We start from the raw sequence: 18613 nt of genomic DNA, 5'->3' as shown, positions 1-18613 counted from the left end.
CACCCCCCCCCCCCGGAGGACTTAGGTTTAGGCGACAGGGAAAGCGGGGGTTAGGTTTAGGCAATTAGAGGGAGGATTAGAGTTCGGCACTTGGGGGGGAGGTTAGGGGTAGGCACCCCTAAGGGAGGGTTAGGGGGTAGAATAGGTTAGTCATGCGTCCGGCGGTTTTTCATACCGAACCTATATATATATATATATATCTATCTATACTGTACACACAATACTGGTCAGAAGTTTTTGAACAGCCCCATTTTTATTGATTAAGCAAATCAAGTCTAGTAATTAATCTAAAATGGTACAAAGGTAAGCAGTAAATTGTTAGAAGTTAAAAAAACCCAAAAAACGTTTAGGTTAGCAAAAATAGGAAAATAATGTGAATTTCAGAGTTATTAAAAATATAATTTTTATCAGGGAACAAGTACTGGATTAAGAATTTATAACTAAATAATGAAAAAGAGGATTGCCTGGGCCATAAAGCATTGCCAGTGGAATACTGAGGAATGGAAAAAGTTCTTATAGGCTAATGAATCAAAATCTTCAATCTCTGGTTCATAACTCAGGGTGATTGTATGCCATAGAGCAGATGAAATGATCATGTTTCGTTATTAAAAGCATTGCCTTTTAAATTTCAGACTTAAACACGCTGAGAAGCGGCAGCTTTTACAAGTCGCTGTTTAGTAGATAAACTCCTAAAACACCAACTGCCAAATATGGCAGTATTCTAACTTCTTGTCGTCTGAGATGAGCCATGACTGCCATTATCTTGGTAAACACCCGAGGGGCTGTGGACAGACCAAAGGACAAAGCCTGAAACTGATAATGTTGCTGATGAACAGCAAACCTCAGAAACCTTTGGTGCAATAGTAGGGGTGAGCGGGTTCGGATTTCTGAAATCCGAACCCCCCCGAGCCCCCCCGATCCGAGTCCGATCCGAGTCAGGCTCGACTTTTCCCGCCTGACTCGGATCTGACATCGAGGCAAAACGTCATCATCCCGCCTTCCGAGTCTCGCGGGTTTTGGATCCTATATAAGGTACCCGCGTCGGCGCCATTTTCTCACTCGGCTGTGGACAGTGAAGAGGGAGGGTGGGAGTTAGTGCTGTGTAGTGTAGTGTAGTGTAGTGCTGCTGTTGTCCACTACTTCAAAGTCCATAGGGGCTGGCTGTGTTGTGCTGTGCTGCTGTTGTTAATAGGGGCTGTGTCCACTACTTCAAAGTCCATAGGGGCTGGCTGGACTGTGTTGTGCAGTCAGTTCTCCATAGGGGCTGTGTCCACTCCAAAGTCCTGTGCAGTGTCCCAGTCCTAAAGGGGTGCTGTAGTGTTGTCCAGGGGGTGCTCTGTCCATCAGGGGTGCTCCCCCCAAGTGCTAAAAAAATAATATATTTTCTGTGTTTGTGAATTGTGTGCGCAGTAGCCGCACGTGCATCAACAAAGTAGTGCCAAGCGTGCGCCTGTGTCATAAGTAAAGGGCCGGCTGGCTTGACCGTTAAAGGGTGCTGTAAACCCCCGAAAGTACACTCCAGTCCAAACCAAAAAAAAAATTATTTTCTGTGTTTGTGAATTGTGTGCGCAGTAGCCGCACGTGCATCAACAAAGTAGTGCCAAGCGTGCGCCTGTGTCATAAGTAAAGGGCCGGCTGGCTTGACCGTTAAGGGTGCTGTAACCCCCGAAAGTACACTCCAGTCCAAACCTAAAAAAAATTATTTTCTGTGTTTGTGAATTGTGTGCGCAGTAGCCGCACGTGCATCAACAAAGTAGTGCCAAGCGTGCGCCTGTGTCATAAGTAAAGGGCCGGCTGGCTTGACCGTTAAAGGGTGCTGTAACCCCCGAAAGTACACTCCAGTCCAAACCAAAAAAAAATTATTTTCTGTGTTTGTGAATTGTGTGCGCAGTAGCCGCACGTGCATCAACAAAGTAGTGCCAAGCGTGCGCCTGTGTCATAAGTAAAGGGCCGGCTGGCTTGACCGTTAAAGGGTGCTGTAACCCCCGAAAGTACACTCCAGTCCAAACCAAAAAAAAATTATTTTCTGTGTTTGTGAATTGTGTGCGCAGTAGCCGCACGTGCATCAACAAAGTAGTGCCAAGCGTGCGCCTGTGTCATAAGTAAAGGGCCGGCTGGCTTGACCGTTAAAGGGTGCTGTAACCCCCAAAGTACACTCCAGTCCAAACCAAAAAAAAATTATTTTCTGTGTTTGTGAATTGTGTGCGCAGTAGCCGCACGTGCATCAACAAAGTAGTGCCAAGAGTGCGCCTGTGTCATAAGTAAAGGGCCGGCTGGCTTGACCGTTAAAGGGTGCTGTAACCCACAAAGTACACTCCAGTCCAAACCAAAAAAAAAATTATTTTCTGTGTTTAGCCGCACGTATATATCAAATCGATATAACATAAATGGAGGACCAAACTTTCTCCGATAAAAATAAAATAGAGAAAGATCAAGAACCACTTCCTCCTAGTGCTGAAGCTGCTGCCACTAGTCATGACATAGACGATAACATGCCATCAACGTCGTCTGCCAAGGCCGATGCCCAATGTCATAGTAGAGGGCACATACAATCCCAAATGGCAAAGTTCAGGAAAATGACCTTGAAAAAGACATTTAAATCAGCTGAAGAGAAACGTAAACTTGCCAATATGCCATTTACGACACGGAGTGGCAAGGAACGGCTAAGGTCGATCCCTAGTATGTTCATGACTAGTGGTTCAGCTTCACATGACGATGGAAGCACTCCTCCCACTAAAAAAATCAAAAGAGTTAAGCTGGCAAAAGCACAGCGAAGAACTGTGCTTTCTAAGAAGATATCACAAATCCCCAAGGAGAGTCCAAGTGTGGTGGTGGTTGCGATGCCTGACCTTCCCAGCACTGGACGGGAAGAGGTGGCTCTTTCCACCATTTGCACGCCCCCTGCAAGTGCTGAAAGGAGCACCCACAGTCCACTTGCTGATATGCAAATTGAAGATGTCACTGTTGAAGTACAACAGGATGAGGATACTGGTGTAGCTGGCGCTGAGGAGGAAGTTGGCGAGGAGGATTCTGATGGTGATGTGGTTTGTTTAAATCAGGCTCCGGGGGAGACAGTTGTTGTCCGTGGGATGAAAAAGCCCATCACGGTCATGCCTGGGCAGAAGACCAAACATTCCACCTCTTTGGTCTGGCAATATTTCTATCCAAATCCGGACAACAACTGTCTTGCCATATGTACCATATGTAAAGGTGAAATAAGTAGGGGTAGGGACGTCAACCACCTAGGAACATCCTCCCTTATACGGCACCTGCAGCGCGTTCATAAAAAGTTACTGTCAAGTTCAGAAACTTTGGCTCAGACCGTAAGCAGTCCAGGGACACCTAAATCCCGTTGTCCTGTTGTATCCAAGCGCCTGCAAACCACACCGTCAACTCCCTCCTCGTCAATTTCCTCCTTAGTCAGGATCGGAAGTAGTCCTGCAGGCCATATCACTGGCATGACTGACTCTCCTATCCGGGATTCCTCCGGAGGATCCTGCATTGCTACGCCTACTGCTGCCGCTGCTGCTGTTGCTGCTGCTGCTGGGAGTCGTTCATCATCCCAGAGAGGAAGTAGGAACACCACTACTTTTACTAAACAATTGACCCTCCAACAGTCCTTAGCGAGGAGGATGAAGTACGACAGCAGTCATCCTGAAGCAAAACGTATAACTGAGGCCTTGACTGCTATGTTGGTGTTAGACGTGCGTCCGGTATCCGCCATTAGTGCAGTGGGATTTAGACAATTGATGGAGGTAGTGTGTCCCCGGTTCCAAATCCCGTCTAGATTCCACTTCACTAGGCAGGCGATACCGAGACTGTACAGAAACGTCAGAAAAAGTGTCCTCAGTGTCCTGAAAAATGCCGTTGTACACAATGTCCACTTAACCACGGACATGTGGACAAGTGGAACAGGGCAGACTAAGGACTATATGACTGTGACAGCCCACTGGGTAGATGTATCACCTTACGCAGCAACAGCAGCAGCGTCACCAGTAGCAGCATCTCAGAAACGCCAGCTCGTTACAAGGCAGGCTACGCTGTGTATCACCGGTTTCAGTAAGAGGCACACCGCCGACAACCTCTTAGAGAAACTGAGGGAAATCATCGCCCAGTGGCTTACCCCACTTAGACTCTCCTGGGGATTTGTGATATCTGACAACGCCACCAATATTGTGCGGGCATTACATCTGGGCAAATTCCAGCACGTCCCATGTTTTGCTCACACAATAAACTTGGTGGTGCAGAATTTTCTGAAAAGCGACAGGGGCGTGCAGGAGACGCTTTGGGTGGCCCGAAAAATTTCTGGCCACTTTCGCCATTCAGCGACTGCGTGCCGAAGACTGGAGCGCCAGCAAACACTCTTGAACCTGCCCCGCCATCACCTGAAGCAAGAGGTTGTGACGCGGTGGAACTCAACCCTCTATATGCTTCAGAGGATGGAGGAGCAGCAAAAGGCCATACAAGCCTATACATCCACCTATGACATAGGCAAAGGAGGGGGTATGCACCTGACTCAAGCGCAGTGGAGAATGATTTCCGTGTTGTGCAAGGTTCTTCAGCCCTTCGAACTTGCCACACGTGAAGTCAGTTCAGACACTGCCAGCTTGAGTCAGGTCATTCCCCTCATCAGGCTTTTGCAGAAGCAGCTGGAGAAAGTGAAGGAGGAGCTAAGACGGAGCGATTCCGCTCGGCATGTGGGACTTGTGGATGAAGCCCTTCATTCGCTTTGCCAGGATTCCAGGGTGGTCAATCTGTTGAAATCAGACCACTACATTTTGGCCACCGTGCTCGATCCTAGGTTTAAAGCCTATGTGGTGTCTCTCTTTCCGGCCGACACAAGCCTGCAGAGGTGCAAAGACCTGCTGGTGAACACACTGTCAGCTGAAGCGGAACGTGACACGTCAACGGCTCCTTCTTCATTTACTCCCGCAACTGGGGCTGCCAGGAAAAAACTTAGGTGTCCTAAGCAACCCGCTGGCGGTGATGCAGGGCAGGCAGGACCAAGTTTGGACATCTGGTCCGGACTGAAGGACCTGGCAACAATTTCTGACATGTCTACTGTCACTGCATATGATACTGTCACCATTGACAGAATGGTGGAGGATTACATCGGTGACAGCATCCAAGTAGGCATGTCAGACAGTCCATACCTGTACTGGCAGGAAAAAGAGGCAATTTGGAGGCCCCTGTACAAACTGGCTCTATTTTACCTGAGTTGCCCCCCCTCCAGTGTGTACTCCGAAAGAGTGTTTAGTGCAGCCGGGAACCTTGTCAGCGAAAGGCGTAGGAGGTTGCTTCCACAGAATGTGGAGAAGATGATGTTCATCAAAATGAATTATCAGCTCTTCCAGGGAGACCAGCCTCCAGAACGTACAGAGGGACCTGTGGTGGTGGATTCAAGGGGGGATGAGTTAATACTTTGTGAGGATGAGGATGTACACACTGAAGAGGGTGAGGAATCGGTGGATGAGGAGGATGAGGATGACATCTTGCCTCCGTAGAGCCAGTTTGTGCAGGGACACATTAATTGCCAGCTTGTTTTGTGGGGGCCCAAACGAACCAATCATTTCAGCCACAGTTGTGTGGCAGACCCTGGCGCTGAAATGATTGATTTGTTAAAGTGTGCATGTCCTGTTTATACAACATAAGGGTGGGTGGGAGGGCCCAAGGACAATTCCATCTTGCACCTCTTTTTTTCTTTGCATTATGTACAGTTTGGGGCCTAGTTTTTCTAACTGCCATCCTGTCTGCCACTGCAGTGTCACTCCTAGATGGGTCACGTGTTTGTGCCGCCCACTCGTGTCGCTTAGCATAGTCATCCAGCTACCTCGGTGCAACCTTTTGGACATAAAAACACTATTGTGAGGTGTGAGGTGTTCAGAATAGACTGGAAATGAGTGGAAATTAAGGTTATTGAGGTTAATAATAGCATAGGAGCAGAAAAACCTACAAATTCTGTGATTTTAGCTGTTTTTATGCTTTTTTTCAAAAAAATACAGATCCAAAACACAAAACCCAGAACCCAAAACACGGAAGGGTGGTTTTGGCAAAACCAATCCAGATCCAAAACACGAAGAAAGATCCAGATCCAAAACCAAAACACGAAAAGTGGCCGGTGCACACCCCTATGCAATAGGCACATGCAGATACGCATCCTGTATGTCCAGGGAAACTATGAAATCCCCAGGCTTCATTGGCAGCATAATTGACTGTAGGGTTTCCATACGCAACTTGGGCACATGGATAAATCTGTTGAGAGATTTCAGATTCAGAATAGGGCGATAAGACCCATTTGGCTTCTGAATCAAAAATAAATATGAATAAACCCCTTCCCTGTTCAGCCAGCGGAAAGAGGATTATTACCCCTGAAAACAGCAGGGCACAAATAGCCTCTTGAAGGGCCACGGCCCTGACCGGGTCTGATGGAGGAGTTATACAGAAAAACTTCTGAGGGGGATGCCTCTGAAACGTGAGGGCATATCCTTGTGAGACCACTTCTTGAACCCAAGCATCCGTTGTTGTCTGATGCCAGGCATAGGAAAACTGGAGAAGTCGGCCTCCCAAACTGAAAGCCCCCAGGGGGAGGCCCGCTCCATCAGGCAGAAGGCTTATCGTCCGGCTTGGAAGCTGGACGTCTGGCCGACCATGATTTCTTGGTCTGCGGTCTGGTCTTCCTGCGGAAATTATATTGTCTAGAAAAGGACTGTGCCTTTGCCCTTCCTTGCAGGTGAAAGGTCCGAAATGAAGACTGCGTATATTTAGAGGTAACTGCAGATGGCAATTCGGCAGATTTTGCTGCTGCCAAGGTAGCCACTATGTTATACAATTATGGACCAAACAACATTTTTCCAGCAAAAGGCAGAGACTGAAGGGCTCTCTTAGATCCCGTATCTGCCTTAAAGGGCCTTAACCAAAGGGTTCTGCGAGTCACACCCGAAGTTGCCGATACTCTAGAAGCCAGAAGTCCTGCGTCATTAACCACTTCTCCCACATAAGCAGCCGCTTCTTGCATTTGGGAGAGATAGGACAGCTTTTCTCTGGTAGCCTGTGGCATAATGTCTTCCAGATTTTTTGCCCATTCCTCCATCACCTTGGCTACCCATGCTACGGCCATAGTAGGCCGGGTAATAGCTCTAGACAATGAGAAAACTGATTTCAAACATGTTTCAAGTTTCCTATCTGTAACATCGTTGAGTGAGGAAGCAGCTGAAATAGGTAGTGTAGAGCTCCTGATCAATCGTGTCACATGAGCATCTACTTCCCACTTAGTACATTCACCCGGTGAAAACGGGTACAGAGATGTTAACTTCTTTGTAGCATGAAAACGTCTATCAGGAGTGCTCCATGCTTCAGCCATGAGGCCCGTAAGCTGCTCAGACTGAGGAAAGTAATCCTTTACCACTTTCTGATGCCTAAAGACCGGAGTCTTATTTAGACAGAACCTCTTTTCCCTCTATGCTAAGGATGGATCTAACCGCTCTCACTAGAGAGGGGACATCCACAGAGGATTGGTGGTTTTCCCCTGCTGAGAGAGACTCGGTAGAGGAACCATGTGTATCATCATCTGATGATGTGTTAGAATCCCCAGGCTGCGCCTGATTGGATACTCTATTATGCCTATGCTTAACAGTAACTGGTCTATTCGTTTGTACCACTTGCTGAGCAGCAGTAGATGGTTGAACCATACTCTGACTTGAGTGAGCTTAGGCATCCATCCAGAAAGAATGCATGGGGGGCATATACATAGCAGGATGTAACTGCTGCGGGAACTCCATAGTGGGGGGCAGTACCGGAGCTGCTGCACGGTCCACTAAATGCGACATAACCCAAGACCATGAGGATGCCCAGGATGGCTCTTGCACAGGAGCTGGTGTACTGGATTAGTGAGATAGCTATCTCCTATAGCAGGGAGCACACAAACCATCCTGTATGAAATCCTGAGCCGACAGGCCTGCTGAACAGGATTTACATGACACCAGCTCTGAATCAACTGACCAACACCCAAGGCTTGGTAGGATGTAGCGCACTATGGGTCTCATTGAGACCCGCTCGCAAGCGGGTAGATGGTTGTGCATTGCGCATGCCGCTCGTAGCAATTGAAAAATTCACTCACTCCGGGGCTTGATACAAACGGGGCGGCTGTCGATGTTGATCGACAGCTCGCCCCATTTTGTAGGCGGGGTGGGGGGATGGCTGGACAAACGGAGGCGTTCCTGAAGGAACGCCAGCCATTTGTGGGTGGCCCTACTGACATCACCAGTCATGTCAGTAGTGAGCTTCCTGCTCTATTAGAGCTGAAAGCTCACTGGGGCTTGCGGCAGACGAGACCCTACCACAAGGGTCTCGTCGCAAGCCCGATGGTCGCAACCATCACCTGGCCGCTTGCAAAAGCTGTGGGTGGTCACCCACAGCTTAGCGAGCAGCCAGGAGGCCGGCTTTTAAAAAAAGAAAGCGCCCGCCCTCATTCAGAGCGAGCGCTCGCTTTTTGCGAGCGGCTCTGAATGAGGTACTATATACCTGACCTTGGAGAGAGGCACTGAATACAGGGAGAAAAACCCAAACTTTCTAAGAACAAACAGCTTCAGCAGAGCACCGATGGTGGACTGTAAGCGTCTCATATACATGAGGTGAGTAGGAGGAGCAACGCAGACGTGGGAATACTTTCGTAGGGTCTGCGTCTGGGTTGGGGAGGAGCAGACAGGGGAGAGCCTACTCTCCTAAGCTGCATCAACCTGCCGGGTACGCTGGCCTCATGGCTGTAGATGCGTCTACTGCTGATCCGCGGCATCAGTTAAGCCCCCGGTAGTCTAGTGAAGACGCGGGAGAGCGGACGGGCCCGCACCGCAGTGGCTTCCGCCGGAAACAAGAACTGCCGCGCGCGATTCCCCGTAAGCGAGGAATTGCCTTACCTGACATCTCCGTGCGTCCGATTGCAGTCCGGCCTCCAGCATCACTGCTAGCTAAGCTCTGCTGTGACCTGCCGAAATCACCAGAGACGTTACTGGTGTTGCGGCATCGGCGGAGGCAGAAGGAGTCTCAGTGCATGTGTCTTATTAGGACGCTCAGCACTGTTAACCCAGTAAAATAGTAAACTAATCATAAAATTATTTCGCAATTCTGAATCAGATTCTCTGTGTGCAAATATTGCTGGAATGTTTTCAATATTTGCAAATGCAAAACTATTACAACTAGTGAACACCATGGGCAATTTAAAGATAAGCACTGAAAATGTGCTCGTTTATTACGGCATTAGTCATAAAATCAACATAGATACTTGGTAAAACTATGGGTGTACTTCAATTGCCTTATAAATAAGCCTATATATATTGCCTGACATAAAACTAGTAACGGGTTGGGTACAAGATCCTGGCAGTCAGGATACCGACGTTCAGAATACCAATAGTGTCATCCTGACAGTCAGAATCCCAACTGAAATTTATAACTATATAACCCTTACCCTAACCTTCCCTCAGCTTAACCCTAACCCTCCCCCCACAGCCCAACCCTAACTCCCTCCTGCAGCCTAACCCTAACCCTCCACCTAGTGCCCAACCCTAACCCTCTCCCTAGTACCTAACCCTAACCCCTATCCTCAAATATAACCCTAACACTTACCGTCGGGACTCTGGAGCCGGGCTTCAGACTGCTGTCGGAATTCCGGCACCGGGATCCTGACCGCCGGGATGACGATAACGTCAAACACAATAAATATTGAAATGTGTCTTTATTCAATCTTTTGCATGTTGAAACTTCAGTATTGCTTTTTACCCCACACCTTACAACCATATGATTTACTGTACAGAGAAATGACTAAAGCAGAGTTAGTTTGGCTATGGTATGAATATGTTAGCCCAATTCTTAATTTAAAAAAGATCAGAGAAACAGTTTAAAATATTGTATGTTACAAGGTGTTCTACTTACCGGTTGAACCATTACATTATTTTTGCCATAAAGAAGAGTTGCCCTTGAATTTTGATGCAAAGATTCAACATAATCGCGTGCTGACATTGATGGTCTGTCATCCATACTTCCACTAGAGTGTCTTTTCTGGATCTGGTATTGAAATAAAATACAGAATACATATCAATACAGGCAAATAAAGGGCATTTAAAGGCTGGACAACTAGGGGACATTCTACATTTCATTAAGTGAGGGCCTCTAAGGGCACCTTACCTAACTAAAGAAGAGATATTAAAAAAGCTTAGCAAATACAACACCAATGCCAATATTAAAAACATCTGCATAAAATTATTTTTAAGCTTTAAGCTCTAATTCTTAACTAATACACAAATCCTACTTGTGACTTTGTGGATGCACCATAACAGGGCTATATGGTGAGAGATTTTTTTAAGCCAGTTTGAGTAATGATGAGGCACCAAAGGATCAATAATGTGCTTTTAAGAATAACCACTGCTGCTGAATTTGATGTTGGACATTTTAACAGTCACGTGAGATATTATATCTGATTGCATAAGCTTATTAGAATTTTTCTTATATACATTTTTTATATAATATGGTTTGTAATTAAATATACATTTTTATTTATATCGGAGTTCCGACTGATATTTATTCTGTCATCTCATAAAACATTCCAATTGATTAGCGCAGTATTAATATATTGATAGTATTAATGAATAGAGGCAAAATAATGGGGAATGATTATTATGGTGATTTAATGGACGTGACATGTGGTGATAAGGAATACTAATTTTTGGGACCAGAATACAATAATTAATAATAAATTAATTAATAATAAATATGCCACACAGGGAGATTATGATGACAGGCATAATAATTTAATGTGAAGATAAAAGGGAGTGTAGATGGAATGATGCATGATAGGAGGGATGGGAAGTGCTGGATTCATGAATGGAGTGATGTTAATAAAACAAGGGGAAAAGTGATAATTATCAGGGAGACAAAATGATGATTATGATTAGAGATACATAACAGAACTGATTAAAATGTACATATATAACAGCGCTTGATCTCCCATCTTTACAGTATTGTATTCGGCAATAAAAAAAGGAGGAAGGAATGTAATAGAACTGATTACTATTTTCAGTTCCTTTACTTAAATTACAAATTAAATAGTTAAAAAAATTATCAAAAATATTGTGATTTATTTACACACATTTGGGACTGTTATGTGTAATTAGGTCATCAGCCTCCCTATTCCTCTAGTTTTTTTTTTCCTGGCATTTACAATTATATAAAGTTGGGAGCTTTACTGGAAGGAGGCAGCAGAAGACCATTAGGGGACTATACAGATGGCCACAGACAATTAAAAACTGTAAAAACTATAGATGCTCTGTGTCTCAGGTTTTTATCTAATCAAAATCCAATGAAATGTGTGCTGTGATGTTAGACTGCCTTCCTAAAGGCTTGGCTCAAAAGGGTTCATGGAGTGACTGCAGAGATAGGGAATGAACCACTCCTAAAACCCAGTTTAGGACTTCTGGTCTCCCAGTGAGACAAAATTCTGATTATTAGCTGCAAGTTGTAAATAGGGATTCCATTACCGGGAGTCCTAAAATACCTAGGTATTACAGGATTCAAAATATACTGTGGCTGGCTCATGTTCTAATTAGTGAGAGTGTTGTCTAGTACTCTGCCAGCTACCCACAGTAGAAGAGCTGGAGTCCCATAGTAGTCCATGTGATGCGGCAGCTCTCACTCCTTGACAGACTGGGAGCATGCCACTTGGTGACCTCATGAGTGAGAGCCGCAGCATCATGTAATCCAGCTCTTCTGCAGCAGGGACAGGAAGAGGACCGAAAATGCACAAACTGATGATAGAAGCCTGACCTCTGCTTGGTGTCAATTGATGAGAGAGGATAGGGGTTTGGGGACATAGCAGGAAAGGCAGAAGGGAGGGGAGGTTGTAGGGAGGACATACGGGGGGTTGTAGAGAGAGGGCAGGTGATTGATAATAAGAAGGAAATGAATTTTTTTTTTATAAATCCCTTTTCACCTTAATCCCAATCAAGGGCGTTTTAAGAGAGGAGGGGCCCGTGTGCAGTCTCCATGTGGGCCCCCTCTTGTCTGGCAGCACAGTAGACTTTGGCTGTGTGTCAGAGTCTACTGTGCATGTGCAGGTCTACGAGAACATGGCACCCGCGCTATGCTCCTAGAGACATCTCTAGTGGGCATGTGCAAATCACTGGGAATATGACAGCAGCTCCATTTTCCCTGTGATTTCAGTCTGTAGAACCAGCCGACGCAGGACTCTGAAAAGGGAAGTATAATAGTTATATGGGTGCATGGTGTGCGCTGTGGGCCCCTCTGCACCCATTATAGATACACCAATGACCCCAATCCCGAATTCCCAGGATTACAACCTGATTTTGGGATTGGAATCCCTAGTTGTAAATAAAAGTATGAATCAGTAGGCAGTGTTTGTCTGATATAGGAGATCAGAAGCTATAGGGAACGCTGGTTCTTGTTGTGCCACATTGGAGGATATTGGGGCGCCTCCTGATAAATTAGCTCTTAATTTAAAAATAATCAATATAAAACACAAAAACACGGGTGCTATCCTGTTGGGCAATCTATAAGAAAAAGCAATTAACTGACATATGCCACCATACAAAATTATATAGTCAGAACAGATGAGGTGCTAGTCAGTTAAATTATTTATTTATAAATAAACTGACTAGCTCCTCACCTGTTTTGACTATTAATTTAAAAACACCTGAATGTTTGTCCCAATATATTGTTTAGAGTTAGAAATACCCTTATGCATCAATTGATGTGGCGAATGATTTTTCATATATTTGCAAATGTGTGTAACCGTGTCTTCCGTATTTTAATTACATTTACAATTCTGACTTTTTACTGGTTTATATACCAGTGTGCTGGGGGAAAACTTGTTTTTTTGTCTTTGCTTGTCTAGATAAACCACTGCCCTTACAAGCAACTGTGTTAGACAATATATTGATTGAGCAACTTGCATTTTGTGCATCATTATTTGTCTCAGAAGATAGAGGAAGAAGAAGAGGAGACAACTGGATTTACTGTCATTTACCAACCAACTTTGCCTGGCGCAAATGAGCCACTAGGTCACATGCGATTCGGCTTAAACCAAACGTCCTTTTCACGTCTTTATCACCCAAAAATATGTAAGATAAAATTGGATGCAACAAACAGCTTTTTGAGACTGCACTGATTATTTTGATATGCAGCACTAAATTTTGTGCGACTGAATCTGTGTACGAACTTTCATTAAGTGTAATGGGATTTAGAGAATAGCTAATAATATGGTAGCATTTATATTTGGATATCAATTACATACTTTTAGCATTACGGTATTTTAAGTAACACTAATGTGTTACCAATTGAGTTAAGGGATCTTACTTAACTTAAAAGAACAACCTCTAAAGGTGCATACACACACAACGATTTTTTGTACGATTATCGTTTAACGATATCGTTGTACGATAATCGTTTGAAAATATCGTTCACTTTCTGAGTCAAACGATGAACGATTATTGTTCATGCGCGTTCACGTTTGTAGTTTGTAGTTCAGTCAGACTTGTCAACTCAACGATTTTCATTAAGTTAATATGCAAAAATTGTTTGTAGTTCATAAAAATCGTTCATTACATTTAAATGAACATAGGGCCTGATTCAGAGCCGCTCGTAAGCGGCCGCTTGTTCGCTCCGAGCGATGTTTGCCCAACTGCGCATGCATACGGATCGTACTACGCATGCGCGAACCAGTCAGTGCGCCCGAAAATAGTTTGTTCGCTAAATAGCGAATGCCTGCTAATTTGAGTGACAGGAGGAGGCGTATGTGGGTGGTAACAGGGGAAGGTGCTTGAAAACGGGGAGTGGAGATCCGAACGAAGGCGTGCTTAAAGGTCTAAATGGGCGTTTTATGGGTGTGCATAATTAATACAGCAGCGTCATTGTCCATGTCACTGGGTTATTTTCTAGCCAGAACTGCTCGCAAGATTGCGGTAGGAAAAAGCAACCACAAGAATAGCGAGCAGTTCATACGCTGGTCGATGTACTCGATTAATCTAATAAATAGCGGACATGACGTAGGATGCGAGCGGCCAGGGGGCGTAGTTATCCAAAAAACGACCGCAAGTTTTGTTCGCTCGTTCAGACATAGAGGCGTGAACAGACCGCAAAGAGCGAACGGTTCATTTGAATAGCCACCCCTTTTTTCTGAACGAACGACCGCAAATAGCGTCCGGCTCTGAATGAGGTCCATAGTAAATGAACAACTTTAGTAAACGATTTTAGATAATTTTTTCAAGGTAGAAAATCGTTAACTAAAATCGTTCATTAACTCAATCGTTGTGTGTGTATGCAGCTTTAAGGTGCATAAACAAACGATTTTTTGAACGATTATCGTTAAACGATAATCGTTTGTAAAAATCGTTCACTTTTTGAGTCAAACGATGAACGATTTTCATTCATGCGCGTCCACGTTTGTAGTTCAGTCAGACTTGTCAACTCAACGATTTTCAGTAAGGGAGTATGCAAAAATCATTTGTAGCTTTAAAAAATCATTCATTACATTTAAATGAACATAGGGCCTGATTTAGAGCCGCTCGTAAGCGTCCGCTCGTTCGCTTCGAGCGATGTTTGCCCAACTGCGCATGTGTACGGATCGTTATACGCATGCGCGAACCAGTCAGTGCGGTCGAAATTCATGTGCTCGCAAAATAGCGAATGCCTGATAATTTGAGAGACAGAATGAGGCGTATGTGGGTGGTAACAGGGGAAGGTGCTTGAAAACGGGGAGTGGAGATCCGATCGCAGGCGTGCTTAAAGGTCAAAACGGGCGTTTTATGGGTGTGCATAATTAAAACAGCAGCGTCATTGTCCACGTCACTGGGTTATTTTCTAGCCAGAACTGCTCGCAAAATTGTGGTAGCAAAAACCAACCCCAAGAATAGCGAGCAGTTCATACCCTGGTCGATGTACTCGATTAATCTAATAAATAGCGGACATGACGTAGGATGCGAGCGGCCAGGGGGCGTAGTTTCCCAAAAAACGACCGCAAGTTTTGTTCGCTCGTTCAGACCTAGAGGCGTGAACAGACCGCAAAGAGCGAACGGTTCATTTGAATAGCCACCCCTTTTTTTTTGAACGAACGACCGCAAATAGCGACCGGCTCTGAATCAGGCCCATAGTAAATGAACAACTTTAGTAAACGATTTTAGTTCAGTTTTTCAAGGGAGAAAATCGTTTACTAAAATCGTTCATTAACTAAATCGTTGTGTGTGTATGCAGCTTTAATATTAGATAAACCTTAAAGACATTAATGACCTGTTAAAATTACTTAAATTAAATAACAGAGTTAAGAGCATCTGGGCCTATGTTACTGAATGTACAACCAAGATCTATATCATGCTGTACACCAGGTTGGCGCTGTTATACTGTACATTGATTAATTTGAGACGGAGGCTTCATTCTATGTATGATGAATTGCCATCTGTATTACATGCTGTACATTTGCAGGCTATATTATTCACTTGATGGTGTTATTAGGTGTTGGAGAAGTAAGGGTCCAAAGTTTCTATGCAAAAGCCTCTGTAGAAAAACATCTGGTTGCAAGCCAGTAATTACAGCAAGTGCAAATATATTGTAATTTATATGTACAGATGTGTCCTCTTGTATCTTTGCCGATCACGCTGCAAACGTGCACACACATGGAGCCATGTGATTAGCCGCGGCTGCCACGCTAAACCATGCCATATGCAATGCTATGGATTTGCGGGGTGCGATTTGCCGATAAGCGGAAAAGATGCAAGAGGACACATCTGTATACATACATGGAACACAGGACAAACACAAGAAAAGTCCCTGTTGCTTCAAATGAAATTGCCTGATCTCAAAGTTTCAAAATGAAGCTATTTGATGTGCATTGTGTCAGGGTCAGGTCAGAGACAGACTCACACACAGGGCAGGCCTCTTAGTGGGAGAATCTTGTCGGCAGTGGGAACCATGGATGCGGTGTCTCTGAACAAGCTCATCTGCGGATGGGTCAGTCCAGAAGTGGTCTGCTGTCTTCATTTTCGTATACTCCAAGGCACAGGGACCGACTGTAAGGCATTTAGAGAGTAATGGTGTATGCAGATGTATCAAAATGACTCCAACACATAATTGATCAGTGATAATAAGACAATAAAAAGTTAAATAATTCACTTAACTAATATTTATAGATAGCTGAAATATGTAAAATGTATACTTCTAAGAATAATATCCATGTACAAATCTAAACACTGTGAAAAGTGGAGCATTGCTGGAAAATATATGGAGGAGGCTACAGCAAACCCTTATATCCATAAGCAATTTTAAAATAAAACTTTAGACCAGGTGGCTTTCCATTACAGGTTGAGTATCCCATATCCAAATATTCCGAAATATGGAATTTTTTTTAGCATGACTGAGATAGTGACACATTTGCTATTTGATGGTTCAATGTGCACAAACTTTAATTAAGGCACAAAATTATTACAAATATTGTATAAAATTACTTTCAGTCTTTGTGTATATGAAACAAATGAATTTCATGTATGTACACAAACTTTGTTTGAGCCACAAAATTATTAAAAATATTGTATAGAATTACCTGCTTGCTGTGTGTATAAGGTGTATAAACTACATAAATGCATTCTGGGTTTAGACTTGGGTCTCATTCCCAAGATGTTTCATTATAGTATGCAAATATTCCAAAATACGGAACATTCTGATATCCAAAATACCCCTGGTCCCAAGCATTTTGGATATGGGCGACTCAACCTGTACTTTTAAAGAAAGAAATTGTAAACAATGTACTGTAACGGTGCATACACACGGCCAGATATGTCAGATGAGCGATTGAACGGTATGAACGATTTTACCAACGATTTGAACAATTGAACGATTTTAGACTGTATTAAAATGAATGGAATCGTCCAAATCTGACTGCAAACACATCAGATGTCAGATATCGTTATCTGACAAGCGGGAACGTGCATCGTTCATCGTTGCAGGCTCACATGTCAGATTTTCTTTCAGATATGAACGATTGAACGATTTTTTAAATCGTTATCATTCAGATCTGACAGAAAATCTGACCGTGTGTATGCACCATAAGCTGTGATGAAAGGCAAATGTATCAAAATTAGATTTTCCAATCTTATTTTGTGTGTTAATTTTGCAGTACACCCCACACAAAATCTGTGTATGATTCGGAAAGTTCATCACATGATCTATGAAGTCCAGCTGTCAATCTATATAGTAGTTAAGCATGTAGTGTGAGTGTGGGTAAGTGAGTGAATGGGTACTAAAAAGTGAAAACTTGCAGTATCCGTGTCAAGACTTTTTAAAATATTTTCTCCACAGTGGGGGTACAAGTACTAGCGGCCTACTGGCACTTGTGGTTCAAGAAGTGCAGCAGGGCAGGCCTGCTGGTACAGAACTAGATTAGTATTGTATTTAACCCATTACTCCTACACCCACCGCCACTAGGTGTGCAGGGAAGATCCCAGGGCTTTCAGGCTGGTTCAGCCAGGTGCTGGTTATAGGAAAATAGGGGTAATCCCACATCGTTTTTTCCCCCGATTTTCCTGTATTAGAACTGGCTCAGGGTCATGAGCTGGTTATGCTTTTGGGGCGGAACCCCAAGTCATTTTTTTTAACCCTTTAATACATATATAGCAGAGAGGCACTGCAGAGATCACACTGCTCTGTGCAGTGCTTCTCTGCTGAACACGCTGCTGATGAGATAGTCCATTTAAAACTTCTATTTCAGTCCGAGTTTGCTCCATGTATGATCGTGTTTGCAAACTTGGTAAATCCTTGTGTTGTATTACTACACTTGGGAACAGTCATTCAATCTGTTGCCAGGGATTTAAGAGTCGATTTCGATTAATTTTGTGCTCCTGAGCATGAATATGCCATGCTTATTTTTTTAAACTGGCTCTAGTTTTTGAGATATGCATATGTCTTTAATATTTATGAAAAATTAAATTAAGCAATGTTAAAAATTGTTAAAATATATTTTTTTATTTTTGATTAAATTTGTTTCATAAAATGCTATAAAAGACACAGGATAATTACATACATAAGTGTTAGGAAGCTATGAGAACCATTAATTGTAGGATTTCTTTTGTATTCTTCTTGCGGGCAGTCCCTCTGGAGACTCCAACAGTAATCGGCCATCATGTGACGATCCCTCCTTCCTTGATATCTTTCTTCATTACCTGAATATCCCGGTGGAACCGTTCACCCTGTTCTTCGCCTAAATCTCCTAGATTGGACGGGAAGTGATCTAAATGGCTGTACAAAAAATGTACTTTAATACTCATGTTGGCACCTACTTTCTCGAAACATTTTAGCATGTTGTGGACTAATTCAAGTTAGTTGTCTGCCCTGTGATTGCCTAAAAATATTTGAATGACAGACACATAACTCAGCCATGCTTCAGATTCGGTTTCAGTCATAGATGTGGTAAATTTGGATCCTTCACCAGTTTCCGTATCTGTAGGCCATCAAAAATTCCTGCCTTTAAATTTTCAATACTAAGAGATGGAAATATTCGACAAATATACGTGAAACAATTGCCTGACTTGTCCAATGCTTTTACAAATTGTTTCATTCAACCCAG

General features: G+C 43.8%; 1 protein-coding gene across 3 annotated transcripts in view; it reads right to left on the bottom strand.

The window, feature by feature from the left end:
• Window positions 1-18613, bottom strand: part of SGSM1 (small G protein signaling modulator 1) — a 353611-nt gene that overhangs the window by 113089 nt on the left and 221909 nt on the right. For all 3 annotated transcript variants that reach the window (XR_015877719.1, XR_015877720.1, XM_088467888.1), the window contains exons 7-8: window positions 15919-16064; window positions 9925-10056 (exon numbers count right to left, since the gene is read on the bottom strand). Coding sequence is in view for 1 of the 3 variants with exons in the window: in XM_088467888.1 (XP_088324014.1) it covers window positions 9925-10056; window positions 15919-16064 (278 nt within the window). In the remaining 2 variants the exon portion in view is untranslated. The remainder of the gene's footprint in view (window positions 1-9924; window positions 10057-15918; window positions 16065-18613) is intronic.

Source organism: Taudactylus pleione, unplaced genomic scaffold (genome assembly GCF_031769625.1).
Source record: "Taudactylus pleione unplaced genomic scaffold, aTauple2 ptg000078l, whole genome shotgun sequence".
Classification (NCBI taxonomy): domain Eukaryota; kingdom Metazoa; phylum Chordata; class Amphibia; order Anura; family Myobatrachidae; genus Taudactylus; species Taudactylus pleione.
This window is presented reverse-complemented; position numbering and strand designations above follow the sequence as displayed.